A 27,023-nucleotide genomic window follows, 5' to 3' on the forward strand; every position below is an offset into this window, starting at 1 on the left:
CTAGAGATCAGGTTGGATCATGATGGAGTTTGCCAAGGGTGTGCAAGTGGATAGCATGTAAAGGGACCATTCCCTTCAAGCAAAAGAAAAACCAGTCAGGTACTTCATCTTGTACATTCTGATTTATGTGGACCTATGCATGTAACTTCTCCTGGTGGCTACCTGTGTTATATAATCTTTGTGGATGATTTCTTGCAAAACTTGGATTTTCTTTTTGAAAAACAAAAGTCAAGCATTTAACATGTATAAGACTTAAAAGCTTTGGTAGAAAACAAAACTGGAACGCAGATCAAAATCTTTAGATCTAACAACGGAAGAGAGCTCACTTCAAATCATTTCGTTGACTTCTGCAAAGAAGCTGGAATCAGGAAAGAGACAATCGTACCATATAACCCAGAACAAAATGTGTGGCCAAAAGAAAGAACAAAACCATCATGGAAACAGTCAAAGCTATGTTGCATGATCAGAAGTTACCAAAATTTATTTGGGGAGAAGCTACTAACACTGCTGTCTATGTCCAAAATAGGCCTCCATACTGAAACTTATACAAAGGCCATTATGGCTTCGTAACTTTCTATAGGATGCTGATAGACATGCTGCCCCCACAGGAACCTTCCGAGAAAGCAAGAAACCTTGCTGGTTCCAGGGATACATTATAGCCATGAGCAACATTATTCAGGCCGAACCATGCACTTTTGAGGAAGCAGTGAAAGATCAAGAATGGAAAGATGCAATGGTTGAAGAATATGAGTCCATCATACATAATGATGTATGGGAAGTAGTTCCAAGACCTTGACGTAAGTCTGTTGTGAATTCAAAATGGTTGTATAAAATCAAACATGGTGCGGATGATAGTATTGGAAAATATAAAGCTAGATTTGTGGCTAGAGGCTTCTCTCAGAAAGAGGGAGAAGACTATGATGAGATTTTGGCACCTGTTGCTCGATATACTATCATCCGATCCATTGTGGCTCTAGTTGCTAGCCAAGGATGGACTCTTCGCCAAATGGATGTGAAAACTGCTTTTTTGCATGGCTTCCTCAAGGAACAAGTATTTGTGTAGCAACCCCAAGGCTTTGAAGTGCATGACAAGAAAACTCGTGGGTAGATTGAAGAAAACTCTCTATGGATTGAACTTTGTAGCAAACCCCAAGAGCTTGGTATGCCTGCATTGATAGATTCTTGATGAATCTTGGTTTTACTAGAAATAATGTTGATTCAAATCTCTACTTCAAGAGGGTCCAAGGTGTGCCTTTGATTTTGGTATTATATGTTGATGACTTCTTTTTAACTGGTGGAGAATCTCTTATCCTCCAGTGTAAGAGGGAGCTAGCTTCGGAATTTGAAATGAAAGATCTTCATTTAATGCATTACTTTTTGGGCCTAGAGGTATGACAAAGACTTGGTAGGATTTTCCGTTCTCAAGGAAAATATGTTGTCAAGCTCTTGGAAGATTTGGTATGACAAAATAATGAACACACCAATGGAAATAAATTTCAAAAAGTTATGTGAAGTTGCAAGACCTGATTTGGCTAATTCTTCCGAGTATCGACCACTGATTGGGCCACTGATGTTCTGTTGTAGCGGCTGCAACACCCTCCAAAATTTTGGCCTATGCTCAATTTCGGAGCCTGCCTTGGTCTTGTACATTGTTGTTGCGAACACTAAGACTCATTTCATGTATATTTTTGGAGTGCTTTGGTCTGGTTTGTTACTTAGGCAAAATGTCGTCTTTTCGCATGTGCGCTGTCGCATCAAGTGTAAAAGCTCATTCTGGTGGTTTCAAGGGTCCATCTTTGTGTTTATGAGTTTTTATAACCATATAAACACATGTTGTACTCGTTCACAAAGTTTTGAGCACTGTCGCACAAGTGTCGTCACGGTCGTCTTAAAGTGTATTTGTGGTGTCGCACTCATCACTGGTCATAGAGCAGTCACACGCAGGAAAATGTATTGTTTATGGGTCATGGGTGATTGATGTTGTTGAGTCGTTAAGTATTCTAAGTGTTAGATCACAGTCGAAGCTTTATCACTTCACACATCAGTCTCACTGGTCTAACACTTAACCATTTTCAAAGAGGCTTCTCGACCCAACAACTTGACCTCACGTGACCTACCTGGACTGCGCATTGCGTAGTTCCAGTCCCTTAGCTATGACCTTGACCTTTGATTCTGCGCATTTCTGAGCCCAAGACCCAACCTTCACCTCCAGAATTGCGCAATCCTCTCAGACAACCTGGCCTTAACTGTGCATTGCGCAAGCACAAGCCCCAAGCTCTCTCCTTGAGCTTATGAACTGCGCATTCCTGCAATGGACCAACCTCCCTTGCCTCTCAGAACTGCACATAATTCTCCCGCAGTGACCATCCCTTCAGCCTGTCCCACTGGCTACCAAAACTGCGCAGACCTGTCCCTAAGCCTAGCCTGAACTGCGCATTGCGCAATATCAGGCCTCAAGCCTCAACCTTGGCTGTTGGAACTGTGCAATGCATAGTCATTGAGCCCCCCCTTTCAACCTGTCACCTAGATTTGGCTCAGTCAATAGATCCGAATGCATCATCTTAGGCTAGGAGGTTTTCAGGCTGATGTCGTCTTGTCATAAATAAATTGCAGATGTAGGTATCTTATCATACTATGGCGGGATGATGAAGAAGGAGATGAAGGAAGAAGACATGCAAAAGACAGTCCTGTAGTTGAGGATGCAAGTTGATCTATCAAGGAAAAGCAAAGGGTCACCAACTCGCGATCACAACTCAAGACTTGAGATCATTGAAGATTCCTACCATCAAGCCATGACGAGGTAGAGGAAAAAAGCATTCTCAAGCGGACATCATTCACAACAACGACAATGGCTTGACATTGCCACATCGTCCAAGCAGTTCATATCAACAATTCCATGTCATGCTTGTCATGAGTTGTCACATGCCACATCAGCATTGTGGACCATGTATATTGTACTCTGAAGTGGAAGTCCAAAGGACATATGTAATATGGAGAGTCATATAAGCTAAAAAGTCATAGGAAGTTAAACGATCATGAGGGTAGTCAAAGAGTCACAAGGAGGGGAAACATCACCCCTTTGGTTATATATACTCCCTCACTGTATGAGCAGGGGACTTTTCACCTTGGTTCCTCCCGCAAGGCATTAGGGAGATAAGCTTATCCTTTTAGGAGCAAGGAGTGGCTCCAATGTTCCACTACTGGAGCTAGTGATGTACATTATAAACACGTGTCTTGGAACTTTTACTTAATAATAGAGGCCTTCAAGGCCATCACGTTCTTCATGCATGGATTATGAATGTTTGTAAGACTATTATGCGGATGTTTGTATTTCATGGTTTCTTTCACATGTGCTAAGATAGTCGAACTATTTCGGTTAATTTAGTACTTATCTTATTGAGAATGTGCTGTAATGGTTGTATTGCTGTCCCATCCTTGTGGACTACTCTGTAGGATATTAGACAAATCTTTCTTCATTTTTTGGTTGTAATGACCGTCGCATCCTCTGTGGACTATTCCACTGGATGTTACTCGGATCCTTTTGGTTCATGTGTGTCTCTTCTTGGGTGGTACTACTACCTCTCACTTGGAGGCTCACTTTTCTTCCCTCTCCGTAGTAGAAGAACATTGATACATTTACAACTAAACACTCACCTGGCACACTTCCTTGCTTTTCAAAGACACCATTGCATCCCTCTCTCATGCTGATAGTTAGAGCCAAGGCATATCTTTGAGATATATGGCAACCAAGCCAATATTCCGGATGGGGCTCCTACACCAAATGGTGTGAGGTCTAATTGAGACTTCACATCAGGGAGACCCCTTGGTTGACGGATTGCCAGCACTGTCAACATGTTCTTAGTGAACACTAGACTGAACATATGTTTTGCGGTCAATACTCTGAGCCAATATATGATTAAGCCGTCACATGCACACTGGATTGCTGTAAAGTATGTATATGATTAATCCGTCACATGCACACTGGATTGCTGTAAAGTATGCGTTGAGGTACTTGCATGGGACCATCAATCTTGGACTGAGATATACTGCCGGAGATGTGAGACTACATGGGTACTTTGATGCTGATTGGGCTGGTAACTCTGTTGACAAAAAGAGCAATTTAGATGCTGCTTTAGCTTGGGATCTGCCATGATATATTGGGTGAGCGAAAAACATAAGTTTGTAGCCCTTAGCACGACTGAAGCCGAGTACATTGCTACTAGCATGGCTAGCTGTGAGGCAGTATGGCTGAGGAAGCTCTTTGGAGAGTTGCTTGAGCATGTGATAGATAGGATAGTAATATACTGTGACAATAAGAGTGGGATTCGTCTTGTAGAAAATCCCGTGTTCCATGACAAATCCAAGCACGTTGAGATCAAATATCTCTATATCTAGGATATTGTGTTGAGAGGAGCAATTAGACTTGATCATATTGCAACTGATGATCAGATAGCTAACATACTTACTAACATTTTGTCGAAAGGGAAGTTCTTGGTATTCTGAGAGCAGCTTGGACTAACAGATATGACCCTTCCTAGTGGGGTGGTCATGTATGATCGAGAACACTGAGCTATGTTCTTCCCTCTTGTTTGAGCTCCCAAGTTGCGAATGGAGCTGGGAGAGCTCCTGAGTTTGAGGGAACTCTTGACTGTAGGTTGTGCGCGATCCTTGTCTTGTGTTGACAAGTGGTAATCCCCCCCCCCCCTTCAAGTATGGGACTTGCCAAGAGTATACCCAGTATGCATCCTACCCACAAGCTGGGTTTGTTGGGAGTACCACCCATCTGGCCAATGGGTGTGGTAAAGCTTGGTTGTGCGCGATCCTTTTCAATGTTCATGTGTTGACAAGTGGTAATCCCCCCAGAGTTTGTGGATGCAGGTGTTCTACCACTTGACTACTTTGGTAAAGCTTGGTTGAGCGCGATCCTTGTCATGTGTTGAGAAGTGGTAATCTTCCCAAGCAGAGGTGAGACTTGGTTGTGCGCGATCCTTGTCATGTGTTGACAAGTGGTAATCCCGCCAAGCCTATGTCAAGATGGAAAGATCAGTGGATAAAGGATGGTAGATGAATCTCCCCTATGGTGATTCTTCTTCATTAGATTGTGACATCATTGTTCCAGAGCAAAGATGATCAAAGATGAGCAGAGAAAGCGAAGATCTTTGTTACAGAAAGAAATTCCTCCCTAGCTAAGAGGCAGTATTGAAAATTGACAGCTCAGGGATTTCTAACAATTCTGGAGTGACTTTCTAAAATTAGAAAGTCATGCCTAGCATCTCAAACATGACTTTCCAAAAATAGTAAATCACCTTGCATCAATTGTTAATCGAGTATAGATGTTGGAAAATCATTTAACTTATCATTAATCAATCTTAATAGTTCAATTTTTGACTTAATCATCAATATTATAATTTATCATTACCTTTATTATTGTCCTCATGTTACTATGACATTATTATGATTATTAAAAAGAACTTCAAGTCACCTTACCTTTATCACTTAATCTCTTCGTACCTCTATGTCTCACATAACACATCAAAACTCTCTCTCTCTCTCTCTCTCTCTCTCTGTTAATGGATACGTTTCACTCTCATTAAAGTCTTGTCATAAAAGATTCTCTTATGCTTTCATTCATGCAAGCATTACCCTCTCTCTTACGTACTCATTAAGACATGGCATATTCCTCTTACTCACAATAAAAGCATGTCATACAAGATTCCTCTTACACCACCTTAATGACATGAGTTACAAAGGCATGCGTACCTCCTTAATGGCATGAGATACAAAGGCACGTGTACCTCCCTAAATGGCCTTTTTAATGACATGAGTTACAAAGGCATGCGTACCTCCTTAATGGCATGAGATACAAAGGCACGTGTACCTCCCTAAATGGCATATGTAACTCCTTAAGGCATGCATATTGCTCCTTCTTTATGACCAAAATTTGTTGCTCCTGCTATATATGTATCTCATATCATTTCATTTGCTCCTCCTATATATGTATCTCATATCATTTCATTCTCTCTACGTGTGCATTGTGAAGGAAAGATTCAAACTTGAGAGAGAGCATTGGAGAGACTCAAAGAAGATTGTGAGAGAGAGAGACTTAGAGAGTAAGAGCAGAACTTGAAGGTTGATTCAGTGTTTGCATCAGCTGCTGCTGCTAGTGATTTTCATGCTACTACTTGTTTGGATTTGGGTGAACTTACTCATTCTCTTGATCTCTCATTGTGCTTTTTATCTCTGCTGAACAGAGGATATCTTATAGAAGAAGAATCTGGTTGGGTTTTCCTCTTGTGGGTTTTGCTCTGATCATTGAACCTAAACTCTCTGTTTCTTATCTTGTTCTTGGCTGTCTTCAATTGTGCATTTGGTTTATGTTGTATCTACAATTTCTTAACTAATATTGCAGCAAAAAGAAGTTTCGGAATAAGTAATTGTTACAACATAGAACATCACAATTTGAACGCCCAGTACCTTTGTTGGTAACCATTAAGCTCATAGTACCCTTGAGCCTTTCTTCATTGAAGATCTTTCTAGGTGATATCATTAGCAAGATCCTTACATTTGCCTTAGTAACTCTAGGTCATCTATCATCTAAGCCTTGCCAAGGAAGCCTTCCTTGTGGGGATAACATCCGACCACAAAACAGTAGAAATGCCACCGAGGTAACAGTGGTGGATGATCTCTTTGTTGGCCTAAGACCTAGGTTGGTTAGTGATGCTTTGCACTAGGCTGCTAGATTTTGGGGTAACTGGTCTATTTAGTAAATCTGCTCTTCTTTTCTTCCAGAGGCACTATTTCTTCCTCCAATTCTCTTCCTCTCTCCTATCCTATCTTGTCCTATTTATACTTTGAAAGAGGATAATTCATCTCCTCAATCGTAGCTGCCACGTAATTCAATCATGAGATATATGGTTAAGATTAAATCCTAATCTAAGTCACTAATGTTCTAGAACTTCTAAAATATCACTGGTGAATTTTATCTGAATTTCATTGTGCGTGAATTTGAATACAAACATGAACCATGTGACGTAGTCTTCATCTATGAATTATAACTTAATGTCCAAAGGCCTTGGATTGTAGTGAGGGTGTGGATAGCATGAAGTTTGTTGAAAGGGTAATAAGTTGATAGAATACATTCATAGCTAGTATAGCAAAGCTTCAGCATAATTATACATTAGTAAAGAGCAGAGTACTGAACAAGTTCGTAAATCATTAAAAGGTTGGTGGCTTAGTGACATTTGTCCTGTTATCACAAGGTCGTGATGGATAAGTGTGCTAAACAATCTGTGCCAAAATTCATACACATTTATTGGAGTTTCACACTGGTAGTGTAGTCTCATATAGAGTTAAGGACCTAGCAGCTATAGACAATTGAGAAAGACAGCCAACTGGTAATCCAAGGAGCAAATCAAGCAGGGAGTTTGGAAGGAGAGATGGGCCCTAGTATGACAGTGACTTGTATTTGTTATGTAGGTCAGAATCTAAGTTTCTCTAAATATGTAATTCTTTTTCTGATATCTCCTTCCGGAACAAACTTCCTGGATCAAACATGCTTCGAGGCAAAACATCTTAAATCTAGTATGGTCTCGACTCTCAATTAAATTTAAAGGTCTGAGACTGGCAGTTGCACACATTGTAGAAGGATGGGTGAGGCCATTACTGCAGTGAGTTTGATCTTTAAGCAGACCAATTACATGTTTTCTAAATATGTAGTTGTTTCTTATTCCTTTAGAGATGAACATTGTAACATTAAGATGTGTAGAGGGAAAACCATCCCAGGAGAGGAGTTCATGCTGTCATGCATGATTCTTCAGTTCCGAGTATAATACTAGGTTGGATGGAATTGCTAATCAATTCAGGTATCTCTCCCTGTTTTTCATATGTATTTTTCCAATGAAGCTCATTCGAATTTTGAACACACAGTTTCTGTTTTCTTTCTGTATGGTCTATTTGAAGAATTAGACACTCATTTGAACTTTCTTTTCTTATTTTCATTTGGTGTATTTTGGTTTTCATGAGTAGTTATCTCTTGAGCGCATTGGTACCAGGGGGATTATTACATTTAGCATATGGGGCATGTTTGTTTCATGATGAAACATTCATCCTATGTTATTATTATTAGTTTTGAAAAAAGCATGAACTTTTTCTATCATATTTTGTTGAACTTGAGAAGAGTTTTAATTTCTTGGTCTTGCTTGTTCCTTTTGCAGCTGCTATCTTTCCTGTTGTTCAGAAACAACATCAGCTACTGGTGACTTTGCTCCTTTGCAATGCTGCCTCTATGGAGGTATTTTGAAGTCATTCCATGGCTGTCAACACTCTTCTCCCATTTTTCTATCACTGCTATGGTGGTTTTTAATTTAAATAATTTTACCTCAAGCTAATTATACTTGTTTGATGTCAACAATTGCGTATATTTTGAGTAATGCTTCTACCCAGTATTGTTGCAATGTAACTTGCACTATAAGAAATATTTGCAGCCTTATGAATGCAGAAGGGAAGTTAGGGGGAGGGGGAGAGGGAGCTTAGAGAGGGAGATCCAGTTTCTTCCCTGAAGTAAAGTTCCACCTAAAAGAAGACTAGAAGAAGAATGTTTATTTACCGATTAGCCTGGACAGAAGTGATTATAACTCAAACCAGTGATTGTGAACAATTCTGACCAGACAGAAAGTTTCAGCTACTAAAATTTATGCAAACTAAGTTATTCTAGAGGTACTCTACTACCGCATGCCTAGTTGGTAACAAGACTGACCCTGATTAGAAATAATGGCAACACTGTTTAGAAAAAGTAACAATAATGATAATATTGCAGTATTAGAATATGCTTTGGCAGCCAGATGACAAAATTGTTAAATGTGAAAAATCTAGAGAAGGCTGCAATAGAATATTTTATCAAATGCTGTTCAATTCGGACAGAGTGCTCAAAATACAGGGCAGCATGTCTCTAGAAAATGTTTATAAGCGTTCCTGGCTGTTATTTAAATTTTAAATAAATATCCTTCACTTTAATTTGCTTCACTCTGATCTCATCATGACTCGTGGTTGAACTACAAATCCTGTGTGAACATGAAACTTAGCCTGTTGACTAACTTAGTAAATGATTAGTTTGTGCACTAATTGACAGCAATATAAAAAACATCTTAGAGGAATTCAATAAACCAAAGGTCCAACACATTGTAATTATTTCTAGGTCCTAAGGTTTTCGACAACATTTTAGACTTTTTCACACTGTTAGGTTTTCACTAAGTTACCAGGATTTGGATATGGATCTGAGTGCAGACCTGAATCATTCTGATATTGAAAAGCCAGGATCTGGATATGACAGTTATATATATATATATATATATATATATATGAGAAAGTAGGAAAAGGTCTACAATACTCGGGGCTACTGGTCTAACTTCTGTTGATACAATCTCAAGACCCTGGTGCAGCTGCGTTATTTTGTGCAGACAAAAGCTGGCCACTTGAAATAACCTGCTGATGGTATGTGTTGATTTGTGTAGCTTGGGAGGTACTCCAAGCCCTAGTGTTCAATGGCTGGAGGTAAAAGCGCCACAAGTAGGCTTGTGGGCTTAGAACCCAAGCTTGGGGTTTTGCACCCATAGATGTTTGGGCCAAAACCGTGATGAGTCTTTGACTTGTGATGGACGAGGATGATAGCTCTCGGCAAGACGATTCTAATGCAATGAGAATCATCCAATTCTGAGTTGTCATTGAGGAGTTATGAATTTTTGAAGGCATATGTTGTGGTTGTGATTTATGTTTAAGGTCGGCCTAAGGATCTTTTAGGCACATGACAGTTGGACAGCCCCTAGAATGTGACGTTTTGGAGCCCTCTTATTGTGTATAAATAAGAGGTGAGTATGAGGCTTGTTAATCATCCATTGGTGCAACACACAACAAGTGACCAGCTCGAAGAAGAAAGAACATAACTCTGTTTTGGGCCGTAGAAGAGAAGGACAGACCAGTGAAGTTTAAGGGCTGTTTCTAGGGCATTTTGAGGAGGTCGAAGTGCAGGAAGGAGGGCCGAAGGACTGTTCTTGGAGGCCGAAGCAGAGAAGGGAAATTCTGGGCTGTTTGAGGGCCAAGTGGAGGGGAGGCAGACCCTAAGCAGGCTGCCACCTACCTGTGATGCCTTGCTGTAGCAGGCCACAGGCAATATAGGGCAGGCTGAGGTTGTTAAAGAGGGTTATATTGCCCAGAATCACAGCAAGAAGGGTCAGCCTCCTAACAAAGGAAAACCACACTCCTTAACATCAGATCTGGACAGAATTGAAGGCTGGAAATGGGACTGTCATGATGCCCTAACAAGGCCTACGTGGCAGCATAGGAGTGGACCTCAAACCGTGAGCTGGAGCTATGTATGTTGATGCATCTTGTTGGTGTTGGATCCGTGTTTGAGGATCAGCCTTGGATCGTTTATTGGGCAGCCTGTTGAAGTCCATGAAGAGGGGCAAACCTGATGGTTAGATGCCCTGAACCAGTGACAGTGTCCACAGTGATTGGGCAGCAGCTTGGATCAGTTTGATGGGTTGCTTGTAGGAGGCCTTAGGAGTTGTTTGGAGGAGCCCATGTGGATTGTTGGGAGGCCTACCAAGCAGCCAAGTTGACAGCAATTACATCAGATTGGGAGGCAAGGGGACAGCAGCAATGAGAGTTGCAGATGTTCCCTTGGATGATGGCTTGATGATGTCCTAGGCGACGACATATTGATGTGCCCAGATTTGTGCAATAGCTCCTCTATTGCAGAGCTAAGGGCAGATTGGTGGAGTCTGTGGGCAGCCATGTGTAAGAGTCTCCTAAGCGTGGGGATGCCCTAACTAGGTGCAAATGCTACAATGTGGACTTGGTCACTCGTGGATTGTGGGAGGGCAGCATGAGGGTGGACCTAGTGTGGACGTGGATTGGTAAAGGTCTGCTGGAAGACAGCGTGATAGTGTCCAAGTTGGAGCTCGGTGAGCAACACCTTGATGGACAAAAATAGTTGCTAGAGTGATAGCAATTGAGCTCAAGGGTTTGATCAATTAGGAGTAGTTTTTGGAGCCCGAGACTTGTGTGTGGAGAAGGACTGCTACAACAAATGATGGGCAATCCTCCTAGCCCGTGTTCATTGTGGTAGATGGACATCTAGGTGGGAGCGCTCCGTGCCCTATGTTGGTCTTCATTGATGTAGCACAGGAAGACTATAGTGGGTTGAAGTTCGTCAGTTGCTAAGGAGCAGCAATGGGCAAGTTGAGAGTTGTTTACAAGTGGAGCTCTGAACAACTCGACAGGAGTCTCGAAGTGTTGATGCATTGATGGACGAACGATCAATTTGTGAGCAGATTGGATAGTTGAGATTCAGTGGCCGTATGGACTTGGAGCATTGATAGAGGCAGGAGCTGTAGATCGGGGGCCGAATGACCGGGCAGGTATAGGGTACAATTGAGAGGAGTTGAGAGAGCCTGCTACATTAGCCAGATGGTTAGAGTATCTTGTGGAGGGCAGATTGGTCATCGATGGACTGACACCAAGCCCCAATTTGTATTCTTGTACTAGTGGATGTATGAGGGCCATTATCCCTAGTACGAGAGCCCTAGACTATTGTATTATATGTTGTTTAATATAACGAAGTTGGGTTGAAAATTGTAAAAAGTTATCTATATTCTATGCATGTGTGATTTAATGCTGTGTATATTCCACTGTGCAAAGTAGTTATGTTGAGATTTTTGGTTTGGTAGCGTCATAGATTTTAAGATTCTAACCTAGACCCAAGATCGTGGAAATTCAACAGTATGTAAAGGGCAGGCATTCACTCTTGCCAGATGCCTCTGGGCAGGGTTGCGGGGGAGCACCGCCCCCCTCACGCCCCCACTCCCAATTCACGTTCCGGGTAGGAGCGACTCGGGAGCACACTCCTGAAATTGCTCCCAGCAAAAAAAAACGCTCACTAGTTTTTTGGGAGCGTTTAGTCTTTTTTGAATTTTTTTTTTGCAGTAATATTCCAAATGCAATTTTTTTCAAAGAAACAAATAAGTTTTGAGTGGGGCAGCCTAATGATCAAGCCTATGGCCCTAGTATTGATATGCAATTCATGGTAATGTTAAATTCTTTAAAGTAAAAGTGGCATTCTCCTTAATCTTGATTTTCATCCTTTTACTTAAATTTTTAACATTACCATGAAATGACTCAGGATGTTTGAGAGTGGTTCCGACCTCATTGGATTTCATATGGGGAAAGTAGAATTTTATATTTCATTCAAAATCCAGCAGACTTATCATTTTTTTCAGGATTTCAGGATTAGGAGGATTGCAATGTTTCCATTGGATTTTGTCATGTATTAGGGTATGGAATTCATATTTAATCAAGAGCACGAATCCCTCTACGTACCTTGATGTTAGTGACATTGGTTGTTGAACTCGATCATGACCCTCGAAAAATGTACGCATCACTCAAACAAAATCTTGACTTGACATGCTATGATTTTTCTATCTTATGTTAATGCTTAGAGGGTGATGTTAATGACAAATCCCTATACAGATCCAGAGGTAATGACAAAGATACCTTTGGATATTAATGCTTAGAGGGTGATATTAATGGCAAAGATCCTGATTTTCCAACAAGACTAAAAAATTAGACATTTCTCGTGGCGGCAAGAGGCCCAAGCATTAGCAATAAATAATAGATTTACTTGTCTTTTCTAGTTTCTAGTAGTTTTTATAACTATTGACTCTTTCATATTTATTCTGATATTTTTTGTAAACAATATATGACAATTTAAGTCTGAAGTTGGCAATTATAACTCATTAGTAATGAATTATGAATATGATGGTCCGTGAAAGTTGAAAGTTGTTTCATTTCATTTTATAACATTTCATTTCATGTTAGATATTATTTGTTGTAATGGTTACACTTAGCTTACAAGTACAACTTTGGTGATCAATGATGATAAATGTTATATATTGAATTTTGAAAGCTTGAAACTTTAAGATTGATGAATCATGAGACTCAATATGTTGAATGTTACTATGTTACTAACTTGTGGACGTGGTTGATGAAGATTATAACTTCTAGATGATTGTTGTTATACGGTTCAATATTTGTTTTTTTATATGTAATTCATCATTCTACATGCTTTTGTTGACATATATGCATCAAAATATATATATATATATATATATATATATATAGATAAAACCACTGTGAAAATTAATTTTGATGACGCGTCCCGTTTGGTTGGCTTTGAAACCAAATAAAAATGATATTGGCAAAACAAAAAAATGTGGTCCCTTTTTGAAATAATACTCCTTCCCTTCATAAAATGTGAGTTTGGCCCTCTGATAAAAAAAATAACTTTTGGCTACCATGTAATAATTTGTCCAAATTATTGTTTATCGGACAATCTTACTGAAACTTGTAGCATGTTTAATAAATTTTTTTGTTGTACTCCTTTCAACAAATTCTCAATTTGTTGCAGAACTGGGTTTTCAATCTTCTTTGACAAAACCCTCCAATAATAGTTGCAATTGAACACAGGAAAAACCCGCATGCTGAGCCAAGATCAATGCTCTGATACCACTGTAATGCCCCAAATGAACTAAATTTGGAACAAGCAAAAATTTTCTTCAAATTCTAACTCAAAATTTCTTTAGATAAAAATTATATTCATAAACAAAAGATTGCCATGTAAAAATTAAAGAAATAGAGCACTACAATCCCATAACACAATGAAGGGGAAAATTCTCAGCTCTATTATATTAGATAAACTGGGGTTTCCATGCACATACAACCCATATAGCTGAGATAAACTGGCCTCGGACAGATCTACAATAATGCTGCAATCTGTCTCCAAAACAAACTGACAAACAATAAACTGCAACCTATGAACCCTGAATGGATCCACCAAGGGAAGAGATGGGTGCTCTCCCACTCTCACTGAATCACCTGAGGGTTTTTGTCATGGGGGTACTGTTGAAGTAGAGAGCGAGGTTCTCCAAACCCCTCACCACAAAGACAATACACAAATCCAAGATATCTCCTAATGATCTCCTCCTCCCTTTTTATAGATCTGATGGATAGATCTCCAAGCCTCTAGAAGCATCTTATTTTATTATTTTTATTATTATTCTAGAAGCTCCTCCATTGACTTTATCTTAAGTGTCCTTTTAATTTAATTTTATTTCACTTAAGTCACTTTTGGCCTATTTGAATTAATTATTTTTCCTTAATTATATGACTAATTAAAGCCATTTTTTAACTAAAGAAAATGGCAAATCATCCACCATGCTCTCTTTGGCCACTGGAAGTCTCTTCTCAACATCCCATCCTGTAGATCTTCTTGTTCCGGTTCCAATGAGCTATTACACTGAGGTGTTCCATCAATTAATCTCCCTGGAATGCCACCTTGAGCATAATTAATTAAGTTATGCTCAATAATAACGCTACTTTTTGAAAGTTGCCAGAATGCGACAGAACGAAAGGCAAACTGCGTGGATAATGGAATATGATAAGCGAATGCCATCAAATCCCATAAAAACTCCTCAAAACTCCATCAGAACCCCTAATGACATAAACCTGCTCCACTGACCTGGGCATCACCTGCCCTGGAAATCCACCCTAGCTGTACTATGGAGGAAAATAAAAATTGTGACATTACAAAAGAGTCCATGGGCCTTCAATATGTCAAGAGCAAGGGGAGTTAAGAGAGTAATCTGAGCTTGTTGCATTGTCCCAATGGTTCCGAGAGGTTTAAAAAAGAGATCACCATTGTCACATGTTGGAAGTGTACTTAGCCACTTTTGAAGGCAACATAAATATAGGTGGTTTGGATTGTCATTAACAAGAGTACGACATCAAAGTCTCATTAAGAGAAAATGGCAATTTCCAACACTATGATGTTCAAATAAATTTGTGTAATAGTGAGTTAAACAACTAGTGAATATTGTTACTGAGATCATTCACTGGAAGCTAGGGGAAACTTCAGAAAGACGTTCTGATACCAAATGAATTGCTAAGGTGACTGCCTCTGGCACAAACTACTTGGTAGAATTGAACCTAACTTCAATGGTTGAAAGGTGTACTTCCCGGATATGTTGAAACTTTAATATCCAGAATTGAAAGGAGATATTTCTAGATCTAGCTTGCAGTAATATGTAAGACATGTTTCAAATTACTCTAGGCAGCCAGTAGGTAGGCTTGTTAGCTCAACCATCTGTCAAAAAAGGAAAAAGACAAGCAACAAAACTCAGTGAAAGTAGCATAAATATCAGATTTTGTTACCCTACCTTCCAACATATTTGAAATTTGATCTGTCTTGTGTGACTTGGAAAACTGATAAGGAGGAATGCCTTGCATGCTAAGTCCAACTTTGAGATTGTATTGTTAGATGCCAAAGATACATTCATCAATTGAGAGTAGCAGTCTATTGAAGGAAGCCTCGAGCACGTCTTTTTGGTCGAAGTGTGAAATTTTCTTTTACAGAATGCCCTAAAGGAATGACATTTGGTATAATAGAACATATTTCACAAGGTCAAGAAATAATATTATAAGAGGAGTGGTCCCAGCTTAAGGGGACAGTGGGATAGAGGCACATTCTCCAAAACCTTTGAGAACCCTAATAGGAGGATGTCCATCTTCTCAAAGAAACTTCTTAATTGATATGGATTTAATATTCTCTAAATTGTGGATGTAAAACTGCCACATATTTTAATTTTTATCCTGGGAGGAAAAGTGGATTGGATAACCATTTATTACTATTTTTTTTGGAGAGTTGTTGTGGAGGTTGAGGATTGATGCAATTTATTATTTTTCCTGGGAAAAAAACATGGATTTAAGAGTTGCCAAGCTTATTTTATTATTACTGATTAGGGAGAGTATGGATCTAAGAGTCAATGTTATTAGATCTGGACCGGACTAGTTAGAATCGGTCGGTTTAACTGGTTGGAGGGAAAAACCGGTACGGATTGCTGAACCACACTGTTTTTGGCTGGTTCGGTACCAAATTGGCCTTTTTCCATGGAATCGGCCGGTTCAGTACCGAATCAACCAGTTTTGTACAATGTTACTGAGGACCTTATGAACACATTTTTTTTTAAATAAACAATGATTTATGGTCGGGGAAGCCTAGTCTTTGACCATACCGCCCTTACTAATGTTATGCAATTAATAGTAATGTTAAATTCTTAAAGTGAAAGGATGAAAATGAAAGATAAAGGAGAATTTTTATCTTTCTCCACCCCACACTTGATCCCCATGAAAAACTGCTCAGTTCCTAGGCAAGATGATGCAAGCCCCAGCTCTAGAAATTCGTATTGCTGTGGAAATACCTCCTGCTCTTGTAAACCCTTCTCCTTTTGCCCGGAATTTGGTCAAGGAATGCTTCAGCAATAATGTAGCCCCTATCTCTGGCACCACTCTCCAACAAGAACTGTGTGGCTCCTTTCTTGCATCCTAGTTGAACTAGAAATTTGTGCTATCTACGTGGTCTTTCTTCTCAGCTTCGAAAGAAAGATAAAATGGCCTTCCTAGGGTGGCACTCGAAGTCCACCAAAGAGAGGTTGAGCTTCCCCCTTGGGAAACTCTTGTGCTCAACAGCACTATGTAACTCAGCTAAACAACTAGAGCAACAATCAGATATTGAATGATCAAAAAACCCTGAATGATGCTTCCTTCCTCTTATTTATAATTGTTGCTGTCTTCCTTCATGTGGGCCCCTTCACTAAGCAATTCGAGCTCCCTCCTTAGGCATTCGAATTTCTTCATCAAGGGGGTGCATATTTCGTCATGGGGTGGTCCCCACATCCCACTATGTGATTAATCTTCCCTTTGTCTAATGTTTGGGGCCTCCACAACATTTAAGTAATTAATTTTCATCCACTTTTCCCAAATTTGTACCCAAAATTCTCTCCATTCAAAATTTGCAAAAATTGAGAAAGGAACTTAGCAGATATAAGTTAAGATCCTCTGGAGAAATCACATAGAAAACTTAGGGTCGACGCGTTTCGAACCTCTATCTAGGTTCATCATCAGGACAAGGATTTCTCCTTGTCCTGATGATGAACCTAAATAGAGGTTCGAAACGCGTCGACCCTACGTTTCCTGATGATGAATCTAGATAGAGGTTTGAAACGTGTTGACCCTAAGTTTTTTGTGATTTCTCCTGAAGATCTTGGCTTATATCATGAATCATAGAAGCATCCAATCTGAGAACATAGCATATTTTTATTGGAAGGGATATTACAAAAGATCCCAATATAGGCAAACATTTTGATGATATGTAGGTACTTATTGTAGTATGATTTTTTTTGGATGCTAGAGGCCATCTAGGTCCTATTTGTTGATGTATTTCTGGTTCAGAGATGGATTGCAGTCCATCCTATTTTGGTTATGTGTGCCTTACATGCTATATAAATGAGAATTTTTGCTTATTTGTGTATAAATGGTTTGGATTCATGTGAATGCTCATGAATATATATGTTTTTCCTTAAAATTTGAGTATTTTGTGTGTTTTTGGTTAACTGTTTTTTTGGTCCTATTCTAGTCCAATTCTGATTTGTTCCCGGTCCGAGGGTTCTACCAATTTAATGACTAGTTCGGTTTTGATAACATTGCTGAGAAATACAAATGTATTTTAATATTTATTCTTGGAGCAGATTGTGGATCTCATACCCATGAATTGTTATTTTATTCAATGTTATCAGAACTGTACCGATGATCAAGCCGAAAAACCTTGTGGATCGGGAACCGGTCGGAACTAGACCGAAAAAAACCCGGAAAAAAGCCAGTTTACCAAAAACACATAAAATATTCATATTTTAAAGAAAAACATATATATTCATGTGCATCCATATGAATCCAAACCATTTATACACAAATATGAAAAAGTTCTCATTTATATAGCAAGTAATAGTGCATATAACCAAAATAGCACTTAGTGCAAAACATTGTTGAACCAAAAAACATCAAGAAGCAAGCTCTAAAAGGCCTTTATAGTCTAAAATAACATGATAGTATGATACTACAGTCTACAATCCTAAAACTACAACCTACAAGTGCTAATTGTCAATGTCATCATCAAAATATTTAATCATCATTCTCATTTGAAGAATGAGTAGCATCCAAGTTTGCAATCATTGCCTATATTGGGATCTTCATCATCAATATGACCTTCTAAGCATTAAAATAAGATAGAGAAAGCGTAGCATGTCAAGTCAAGATTTTGTTTGAGTGATGGGTACATTTTTATTAGAGTTATGATAGAGGAGTTCGACAACCATTGCCACTAACATCAAAGTACATAGAGGGATTGGTGCTCTTTATTAAATATTAGTTCCTTACCCTCATACATAACAAAATCCAATGGAAATGTTGCAATCCCCGCAATCCTGATATCTTGAAAAATTGTTAGGTCTGCTAGATTTTGAGTGAAATCTAAAATTCTACTTTCTCCGTATGAAATCCAACGAGGCTAGAACCACTCTCAAACATGCTTGAGTCATTTCATGGTAATGTTAAAAATTTAAGTAAAAAGATGGAAATGAATCTTTCATTTCCATCCTTTTACTTTAAGAATTTAACATTACCATGAAATGCATGGCAATAATAGGACCATAAGCTTGAATATTAGGCTGAGGACCATAGACTTGAATATTAGGTTGGCCTAGGGGAGAATTAGAAGTGGGCCAACCAAATGAAAAAATAAAAAAATAAAAAAGGCTAAATTTTTATGCTGACATGGGAAGGTACAAGCTACACAAAATCGGTCCTGAACCGACCGGTTTGATAGAATAGGTTGGTTTGGTATCGAACCGACCGGTTTGATGGAATAGGTTGGTTTGGTATCGAACCGACCTATTCCAGTTCAGAGGCCTGGTTCAGACTGGTTTTGGGCCAAAAACGACCGGACCAGCCGGTTCTGATAAAATTGATTTTATTTTAAAGGATAATGAGCTAGACCCAATACAAAGAGTAGCTCTTCCTCATTTGTACTCATGGTTGGATTGATAGGGAAAAACCTAAGCTTAGTTGAAGAGCCTGTAGGAGGTCAAATTGAAGGTACAAACAAACATATAAAAAGCATTCCTTCCATTTCTCTTCTTTTGGAAATTTCAGGTTTTATGCTAATTAATTATTATATGTTATTGATGGGATAATCTCTAGAAGGCAAGCTTTGCTTGTGTGTAACATACCCCCTACTATCCCTAGCCCCTTCTAAGGTTAAACTGAGGCGGTTACTAAGTTGACCCAATCTCCAAAGTCCAGTTATGGAAATGGTCGAAATTTTTTCCTCTTGTCAAGACCTTTCCAACAATATACAATTTGCCTCAATCCGACTCTTGGATCCAAAGATATGGCTGTTCAAAGTCCGACCTACCTGGTCTTGCGACGTCATCTAACCTGCCATGTGGTTCCCTAAGTCATATCCCTGTCACCACCCACATGGTGGTCTACCCTCGCTGTCGACCCGTTCATATCTGTGACACGTTATAACTCTCTTGTGGTTTGCGAGGCCCAACATAATATTTATATATATAACATATACAATGTATGCGGACGCGAGCCCCTTTATGGCTATGTCACCCTGTAAATAATTTCCCAGGAATTCCTTATGCATTCCCCCTTTGAAATTGCCAAGGACAACCCTCTGGGGATTACATGGACCGCTGGAAGTCCCTCCATGCATTTTCTTGCTATTTGCTGTGGACGTGTGCTCGAGCCCCATCATGCCACGTTGTCCCGACCCATTCTACTTTGCCTCTGTTTGCATTTGCCGGGGTTACGTGGAACAGTGACTTTTCCACCTGCCACCTCACCTCCGTTTAACCAATCACGTTTTGTTATGTCTTTGCGAGTGGGCTCCGACCCATCACTTCACCTCGAGGTTTAAATCCTAGTGGGGTTTCACCTGACTTCATTGGAAATCGCCAAGGACAGGGCGCTGTTGGAAAAGTAACTAGGTTCGGTCTTCATATTTATCTTTGTACTTGTATCAATTTGTATTACATGTAAAAGGAGAAAAATAATTTTATTTCAGCATGGGTTACATGCTCAAGTCTAGGGATTTGTTGAGTTGAAATTGAGTCAAAGTCCATTTGGACTCTTTGTAAGAATAGAAAAAGAAATTTTTATTTGGTCAAAAAGAATCAAATAGTCCTCCAAAAGATCAAGTCATCCCCCCTGTTGGTCAAGTCGACTTGTTGAATGGATGTGACCCTTCATAAGTGACAGACAAACTCTATATAGGCGTGAATGCTCCATCAAAAGTAAGGAAGTTCGTTAAGTTTTGAAGTAAGATGGGAGGTTCAGTGGCAGGGACATGCAAGTTTCTGTGGAAGGTTAAGCAAGTTTATTTGAAGCCATAGATGTGATAAAGGATGTTAATGAATGTGAGCTGTTTGAGATAGGAAACCTAAAAAAGAGTGTGAATCCTTGAAATATATACGCTGTTCCTGTGATGAACAATAAACTACAGAAAAACTGTTATAACCATGTCATGTAAGCTATGGAAACCTTATGAAGTCTGTGATCTACAATCTTAAAGAAGGATGAACTTCTTGGTATCTGAAGGGCATATCAGTGATAGTGAATGGAGGGCTGACTTAGGGATCTTATGGAGGAAGTTGTCTTGGAGGTATGATTTTGATCCTCTTCTATAAGAAGAGGATTGTTCGAGTTTTCCCCAGTTGTGGGGTTTTGCCTTGACGTGGAGACTATATCTTGTGTTCTTTGTGTCTTTGTGATCTTCATGTTTTGGTAATTGCTTGATGAAGAAGTAAAATTAAAATAATAACAAGCCAACAAATATCACAAGTAATTATCATGAAAGGAAAATCAACATTAATCTTCAACAACACTGATTTTCCAACAGGAGCTGGGGTGACATCACCCTCCACTTGGCTCCACTCTAGTTATGCCACATGTCACTCAAATACAGCTCACTAGGCCTCGCAAGAGCCCCAAATTCAGTTGACACATGTCCTGCCTCATGGGGCACCATGTGGCACTGAGGCCACCTCACCCGCCACGCTCGGCGTGGGTCCCACTTGGTCTTTCGTTGCACGTTAATTCAAATTTTCACGTTATAAATGATTTTGGGTTTTCTCTTCACCGCTTTGTGTTGGGCGTTCGACTGGCCCCACTGAAGTCACCTCAGGAGTAAAATCCCGGGAGTTTCCCTTGGGCTTCCAATAAATTTTTCTAGGGTAAGATCTCTGGGACACGTGGATGACTATACACACTTACCCTTTGATGACTCTAATTTTCTCCTGTTCAACCTTCGATCGTTGCGCTCGGTCACTTGGCTTATCGGACTCAAGCATCTTGGCTCCTCCGAGCCCTTAATGCATCAGGGCTCAACCCCCACTTATTCCATATGCATATAATTGTAAGTATAGTTTAAATCCAGTGGGTTTCAAGGGACTCTTCCCTTAGTGCTTGGTAACTGTTAATGCATGCAGAAGGGCCTTCACCCAAGCCTCTGACACATAATCTATAGATGTACAAGGGTATATGCAAGCCCTTTCGGGCTATTCCTTTTGAGCTTATAGTTAAACTCTGAACTATCTTGACCATATACCTACACACACACACATATATATATATATAAAGTACATGCCAGACTTGGCTACACATGTAGATACATACAATTTTTCCTCCTAGGCTTAATAATATTTAAATAGGGCTTTTTTTCCCAGGAAAAAAATTAGCAACTTTCTATTAATTAAAACGGAGTTACATTGTAGTATATGCAATGAAGCATTCCAGAGATGTCTCGAAGGACTCGTGTGCTTGAAGCACACAGAGTAGCAGCGCTACCCTGGAAAATTAAAAAAATAAAAAATAAAATAAAATTGATATTACTCTTTTCTCCCTTTATTTTTTTCCACTTTTCACCAACCTCCAGTGTTGGGAGTGGTTACAATGGAGAGCTGATTTTCACTTGTATGGGTGGGAGAGTCTTTGTCAGATTTAGATCCTTCAGATCCATGAGTTCGCTTGATGCCGGTTATTTCCATTCCTATTGGTTGAGCTTCTTGGTGCTGCAGTGGGTTGTTGGGGTCTTTCTCCTCATTAGGTGTGTTGTTCTGTGTCTTTTGCTCCTCCATTTTTGCTTTGTATTCTGTTGTTTCTACTTGTTCTGCTTCTTCCTCTAGGGGGGCTGTGTATTGCCATCCTTTTGGCTGTTTCTGTTGCTTCTTGTTCCATTTGGGTGTTTGTTTGGCTTTCGGACATGCACTGTGGAGGTGTCCTGTTTGTGAACACCCACGGCATCTGAAGGCTGTATTTTCATAGTCTAGTTGTTGTGTCCACTGTGTATTATTAAAGTTCAATGTTATGCTTGCTGGTAGTCCTTCACTGAGATCTACCTCAACGCATATCCTGGCAAAAGTAAATATTCCTCTTGTAAGTCTGTCCTTGTCGATTTTGAGGAATTTTCCCAATGTATTTCCTATGGCGATTAATACATTGTGGTGCCAGAAATGTAGCAGAGGTTGTGCAACCTGACCCAAACTGGCATCTTTGATACCACCATTGTGTTGGCGTCGAAATCTGGAAACCACGGGGTCATAAATAGTCTTGCATTGCCCCAGAACCATGGTCCCTTGTTTAGTATATTTTCCCTTTCTTGTGCTGTTTTGAATTGGACTATAAAGAATCCTTTAGGGCATAAGTATATTTCACAGTCTGGTGACCAAGCATCATATATCCATTGGTGCAGCATATCAGATTTAGGCCAAAATCCATTGAATCTACATATAACTGATTTGGAATAGAGATCTGTGTACAGGTTGTTTACCTCAGGCATTGCGATGGTAAGCGCAGGGTTCTCAGATTTTTGTTCTACGATGTAAGGTCCTGGTAGCTCTGGCAGAGTTGTTGCTTTGGCTTGTGCTTTATCCTTGCCTTTGACTGCGTCCTTAAAAGATCCAGTGCTTTTTGAGCTAGTTCCAGCACATCCGCCCCTCAGACGCAGGTTGATCATGATGGTAGAGTCTGTGGTAATGCCATAGTCCTGGAGTGTGTGTTGGTCCTGTAGACTGTAGCTTGAGTAGATCAAGTTTTGCCGGTGCGCTGGTATACCGAGGTGGTTCTGGATTTTTAACCTTAGCTCCTGAATCCTCTCCCCCTTCCAGATCCACCAGCAGATAGTCTTGCCCTCTAGTGTTTTAATGAAGATTTGTATCCGATCTTCCTCAGTTGTGGGTGGGTCTGTTTGAGAAGGGGCTCGATCTGTTGCCCATGTGCCCTGAGATGGTAGGGGTGAGTATAGCGATGCTCTGTCTGATTCTTCTTTGGCTGAGTCCTGAGCTCGGTGTAGTGGGAGATTTGTATTATGCATGCCCATCCAGGTGCCCCATACTTTCATTTGCACTTCTATGCTTGTCATAGAGGGTTTCCTTCCCTCTGTTATCGCAGGTTCTACTAGCCAGTGGTAAACCGTGGAGCTTGGTCTGTGGGCAGCCAAATCTGGTCCACTTCTGAGCCGATCTGCTTTTTGGCTACCCTCTTCATCTTGCCCAAGGTCAAATCCATTGGGAGCGTCGCGTTTCAGGTGAGGAGAGGTCCTCCGTGACAGCAGTGGAGGCCATTGTTTCACAGGGGTTGCAAGCTCTATTATCGGATTATACATCGCTGCAAAACCGCCCTTGTGGCCAGGACCCGTGACCTGAGAGGTATCCTCGGCCAGCTCTCCACCCTCCTTGGTTTGATATGTGGGTTCTGCGATATCTTTCAGGTGTTTCCGGTGAGAAACCCAGAGGAGCACGCTGGTCCGATCTGCATCAGCCCACCCCATGGCTAGGGATGTTTTGCGTTTCGGGAACGAAGACGCCTTGTGTGTCGGCGGCTTGGTTGGTTGTTGTAGAAACCCTTTCGCGCGCCATTGTCCAGGAGCTAGCCTCAATAGAACAAGGGTTATACAGCACATTAAAATTCCCAATATTTAAATAGGGCTTAATAACCAATCCTTTTCAATTTCATAACTCATACATAGAGATCTGGCCATTCATTTTCATTGTAGCCCTTTAGACAAATTTTCAAGCTCATAACAGTTCATAAAGCTATAGGCCTCTCAAGCCAATGATAAGCAGAAAACAAGCCCATGGATGCATGCAGGAATCCTTTTATTTACTTTGGAAATATACAAGAATTCAACATTCCTCAAGTAGGCAAAAAATCACATTTCATGACATATCACATGCATTGAATTAGCACGTTGAATCCGTACTCGTACAGGCCTTAGGCCAACATAGAAACTTAAACGATTCCATATCCATGCATTTAAAACAACAATGTTCAGTCAGACTGGAATACCTCATTCCTCAACATTACAAGCCATGATAGAGCAATATATTAAATAAGGATAAAGCATTCAGAAGATGAGAGTCATAGGAAGACACTTATCTTGATAGATTGAACTAGGCAACTAACATTGGGACTTCAAAATTCCACCTGTTTTCACTCCTCCGGATCTCCAAGAGGAAGAGTCTAGCTGAGGTAACCACAGACCAACATTTTGACTTGGTTTCTAGCCCTACCAAGCCGGAGTGGGCTCTCTCCACAAAATCAGAGCCAAGAGGGTTGGATGAATTAGGGTTTTAGGTTAGTTACGATGTGCAGAAGGGTTTGATGGTTTGATATTGGGTTGTTGGATGAGGATTAGGTCAAAGAGACCAGGTCAGGGCAAATAACGGTATGATTGCAGACATCTGATGGAGCAAGGTAGGTAGGTACTCTTTGATTTGACATTTATTGTTCAGTTGGCATGTGGAACTGAGTTGGCAGCTTGGAAAATAGATACTTATTACATATAATTGACATAAAGCTACATAAATAAAAAATAAAATTACATCTCTGTTTTTGGAATGAAATTACAATTTGGAATGAAACTCATACTTGAAATCAAAATTACAACTTTGGCAAGCATTTTGACATGTTTGCAAATCCTCCTTAAATGAAAAAGGGATATTATTTTGTGTACTCTCATATTTTTTTGGCCTTATGCAGTGAAATAGTGTTTTATTGGACCTTGAAAAAATGAAACCTAGTGACCTAATGAAAACCTTGAACGAGCAGAGTTCATGGTGACTTAACTGACATAAAGACCTGATGAAATAAGCTTTCATAATTGATGTATGCTTAGTAAGACATGAAGGTGGGCCAACAAGTATAGGTTTGTGAGGGAGAGTGAGGTTTTTGACTAGGGCTACCATCAGTGAGTAAATTTTGGAATGCAACCTAGTGGAATGACAAAATTTCTGAATGAGACCCTAATATGCAATGAAAAGAGGATTTTTGATCACTGATGGCAGGATGCAAATACTGACACTAACATTGGCTCCAACTCGGGATGGTAGCTCCTTGGAGGTGCCAAGAACACCGTAGACCAAGTGTGTATCCATTGGGCATGGAGTCAAAAGCTAACAACCAAACTGAACATTGAAAACTTCAATCCAAACTATCAGATCATCAAAGCCTTAGGGCCTTCTCCTCGGGTTTTAAACCTTGATGAATTCTGTGGTCACTTGCTGGAAAATGAACTTGAAAGAAAGTTGCTGCTGAAACAAAATCCACACCCTATTCTATTCTAACTGCTGAAAATGACTGCTAAATCAGATAAAGGAAAAATGCCAATGAAGCCAATCAAGCAACTGGATACTTGATTGTCCTCTATTCACACTATCTACAAAAAACTTGAAGATTGGCGACTCAACATACAATTGAAGCTGAAAATCATGATTCAGAACAAGATAACCATCATGATCTGATGATTGCAACAAACTGGTAAAAGGATCTTGAAAAGCATGTGCAAAGGACAGATCTTGATGATCAACAGAAAGATCAAAACAACTGTCAAGTTGAATTGTTTCCTCTTCATGAGCCAGAGGCATAAAATTGGCATGTTCCTCCACTTTTTTCCCTTCTTCCACCATTGGTGATGGGGTGAAATGATCCTTCCAGTGTAACCAATCCAGTAGATGGTTACTTACTGAAATTTTGTTCTCACTTACCTCAAGCAAGCAAAATGATGTATATGTAAGCAACTCACAATGAAAATTGAAACCAAGATTTACGCTGATAAATAAAACAACATTTATCTTCTCCAATGCTTGCAAAAGACTGTCCAAGGGATCTTGAAAATTATGAAGCATTACCTTTTGTGAATCAATAAAAGGAGAAGAATAAGCATTATTTCCATATGGCTGTAACAAATTAGCAAAATGATCCTCCATAATATTTTCAATAGCATAAGTGTCCATATCTATGGGATCTGGGGCAAACTCCTTTTCATCAACAAACCTTTCATTTTCTGAACCTTGAGGAAGATTTGTATCTGCAAGGGGCTCTAAAACAACTTCTTCTTTATCATTGTTCTCCTCTTCATAATCACTTGGAAACTGGCAAGACTGTACAATAACATCATCATTCTTAATGGATGGAATATGGATTTGCAAATTAAGAATATGATTTATTTCTTCTTCAGTCAAAGGAGGAAGTACTCTTTGTTTTCTTTGGACAAAACAACAATTGTCTTCTTTCCCTCCTAAAGTTTGACAAGGATGTTGAATATCTTCATTAATTTCAAGCAAAGGAGTATATAAATTTTCATTAGACTGCTGATTCATTTCATGTGATTCCTTTTGACTATCAAGATGCAAAATTCCTTCATCTTCAAGCAAAGAGGAAGCTATTGTATGCTGACTATGATCTTGTGTATCAAAGTGACTGGCTTCTTCAGACTGTTGTTGAAGGGAAAAATCAGAGAAGGCTTCAATGATTTCTTCATCATCCATACATTCGATATCATCAATACTTTCAAGATATGCAATGAAACCTTCACTATAATCACAATAGCTTTGTAAAGAGAACATAATGGTTGGAGAACACATTATGGAAATCTTTTAGAGAACATAAGCTTCCTTCTGGTAACCCTTCATACCATACCCTAGCTTTATCTTCAAGGGTAGCCATAAACAACTTCATGAGATAGTCCTCAGGAAACTCAACTCTTAGTCTACATACATGTACATGAAACCTTA

The 27,023-nt window shown here is 39.7% G+C and overlaps 1 protein-coding gene across 1 annotated transcript in view; it reads left to right on the forward strand.

Annotated features, from left to right (window-relative positions):
• Positions 1 to 27,023, forward strand: part of LOC149168731 (DUF21 domain-containing protein At4g14240-like) — a 337,091-nt gene that overhangs the window by 46,341 nt on the left and 263,727 nt on the right. Inside the window, exon 2 of the mRNA XM_089428391.1 lies at positions 8,214 to 8,290. Within this exon, the coding sequence (XP_089284517.1) occupies positions 8,214 to 8,290 (77 nt within the window). The remainder of the gene's footprint in view (positions 1 to 8,213; positions 8,291 to 27,023) is intronic.

Source organism: Pinus tabuliformis, chromosome 4_2, assembly GCF_031772625.1.
Source record: "Pinus tabuliformis cultivar Carrire ecotype Pingquan chromosome 4_2, CPIR1, whole genome shotgun sequence".
Taxonomy (NCBI): Eukaryota; Viridiplantae; Streptophyta; class Pinopsida; order Pinales; family Pinaceae; genus Pinus; species Pinus tabuliformis.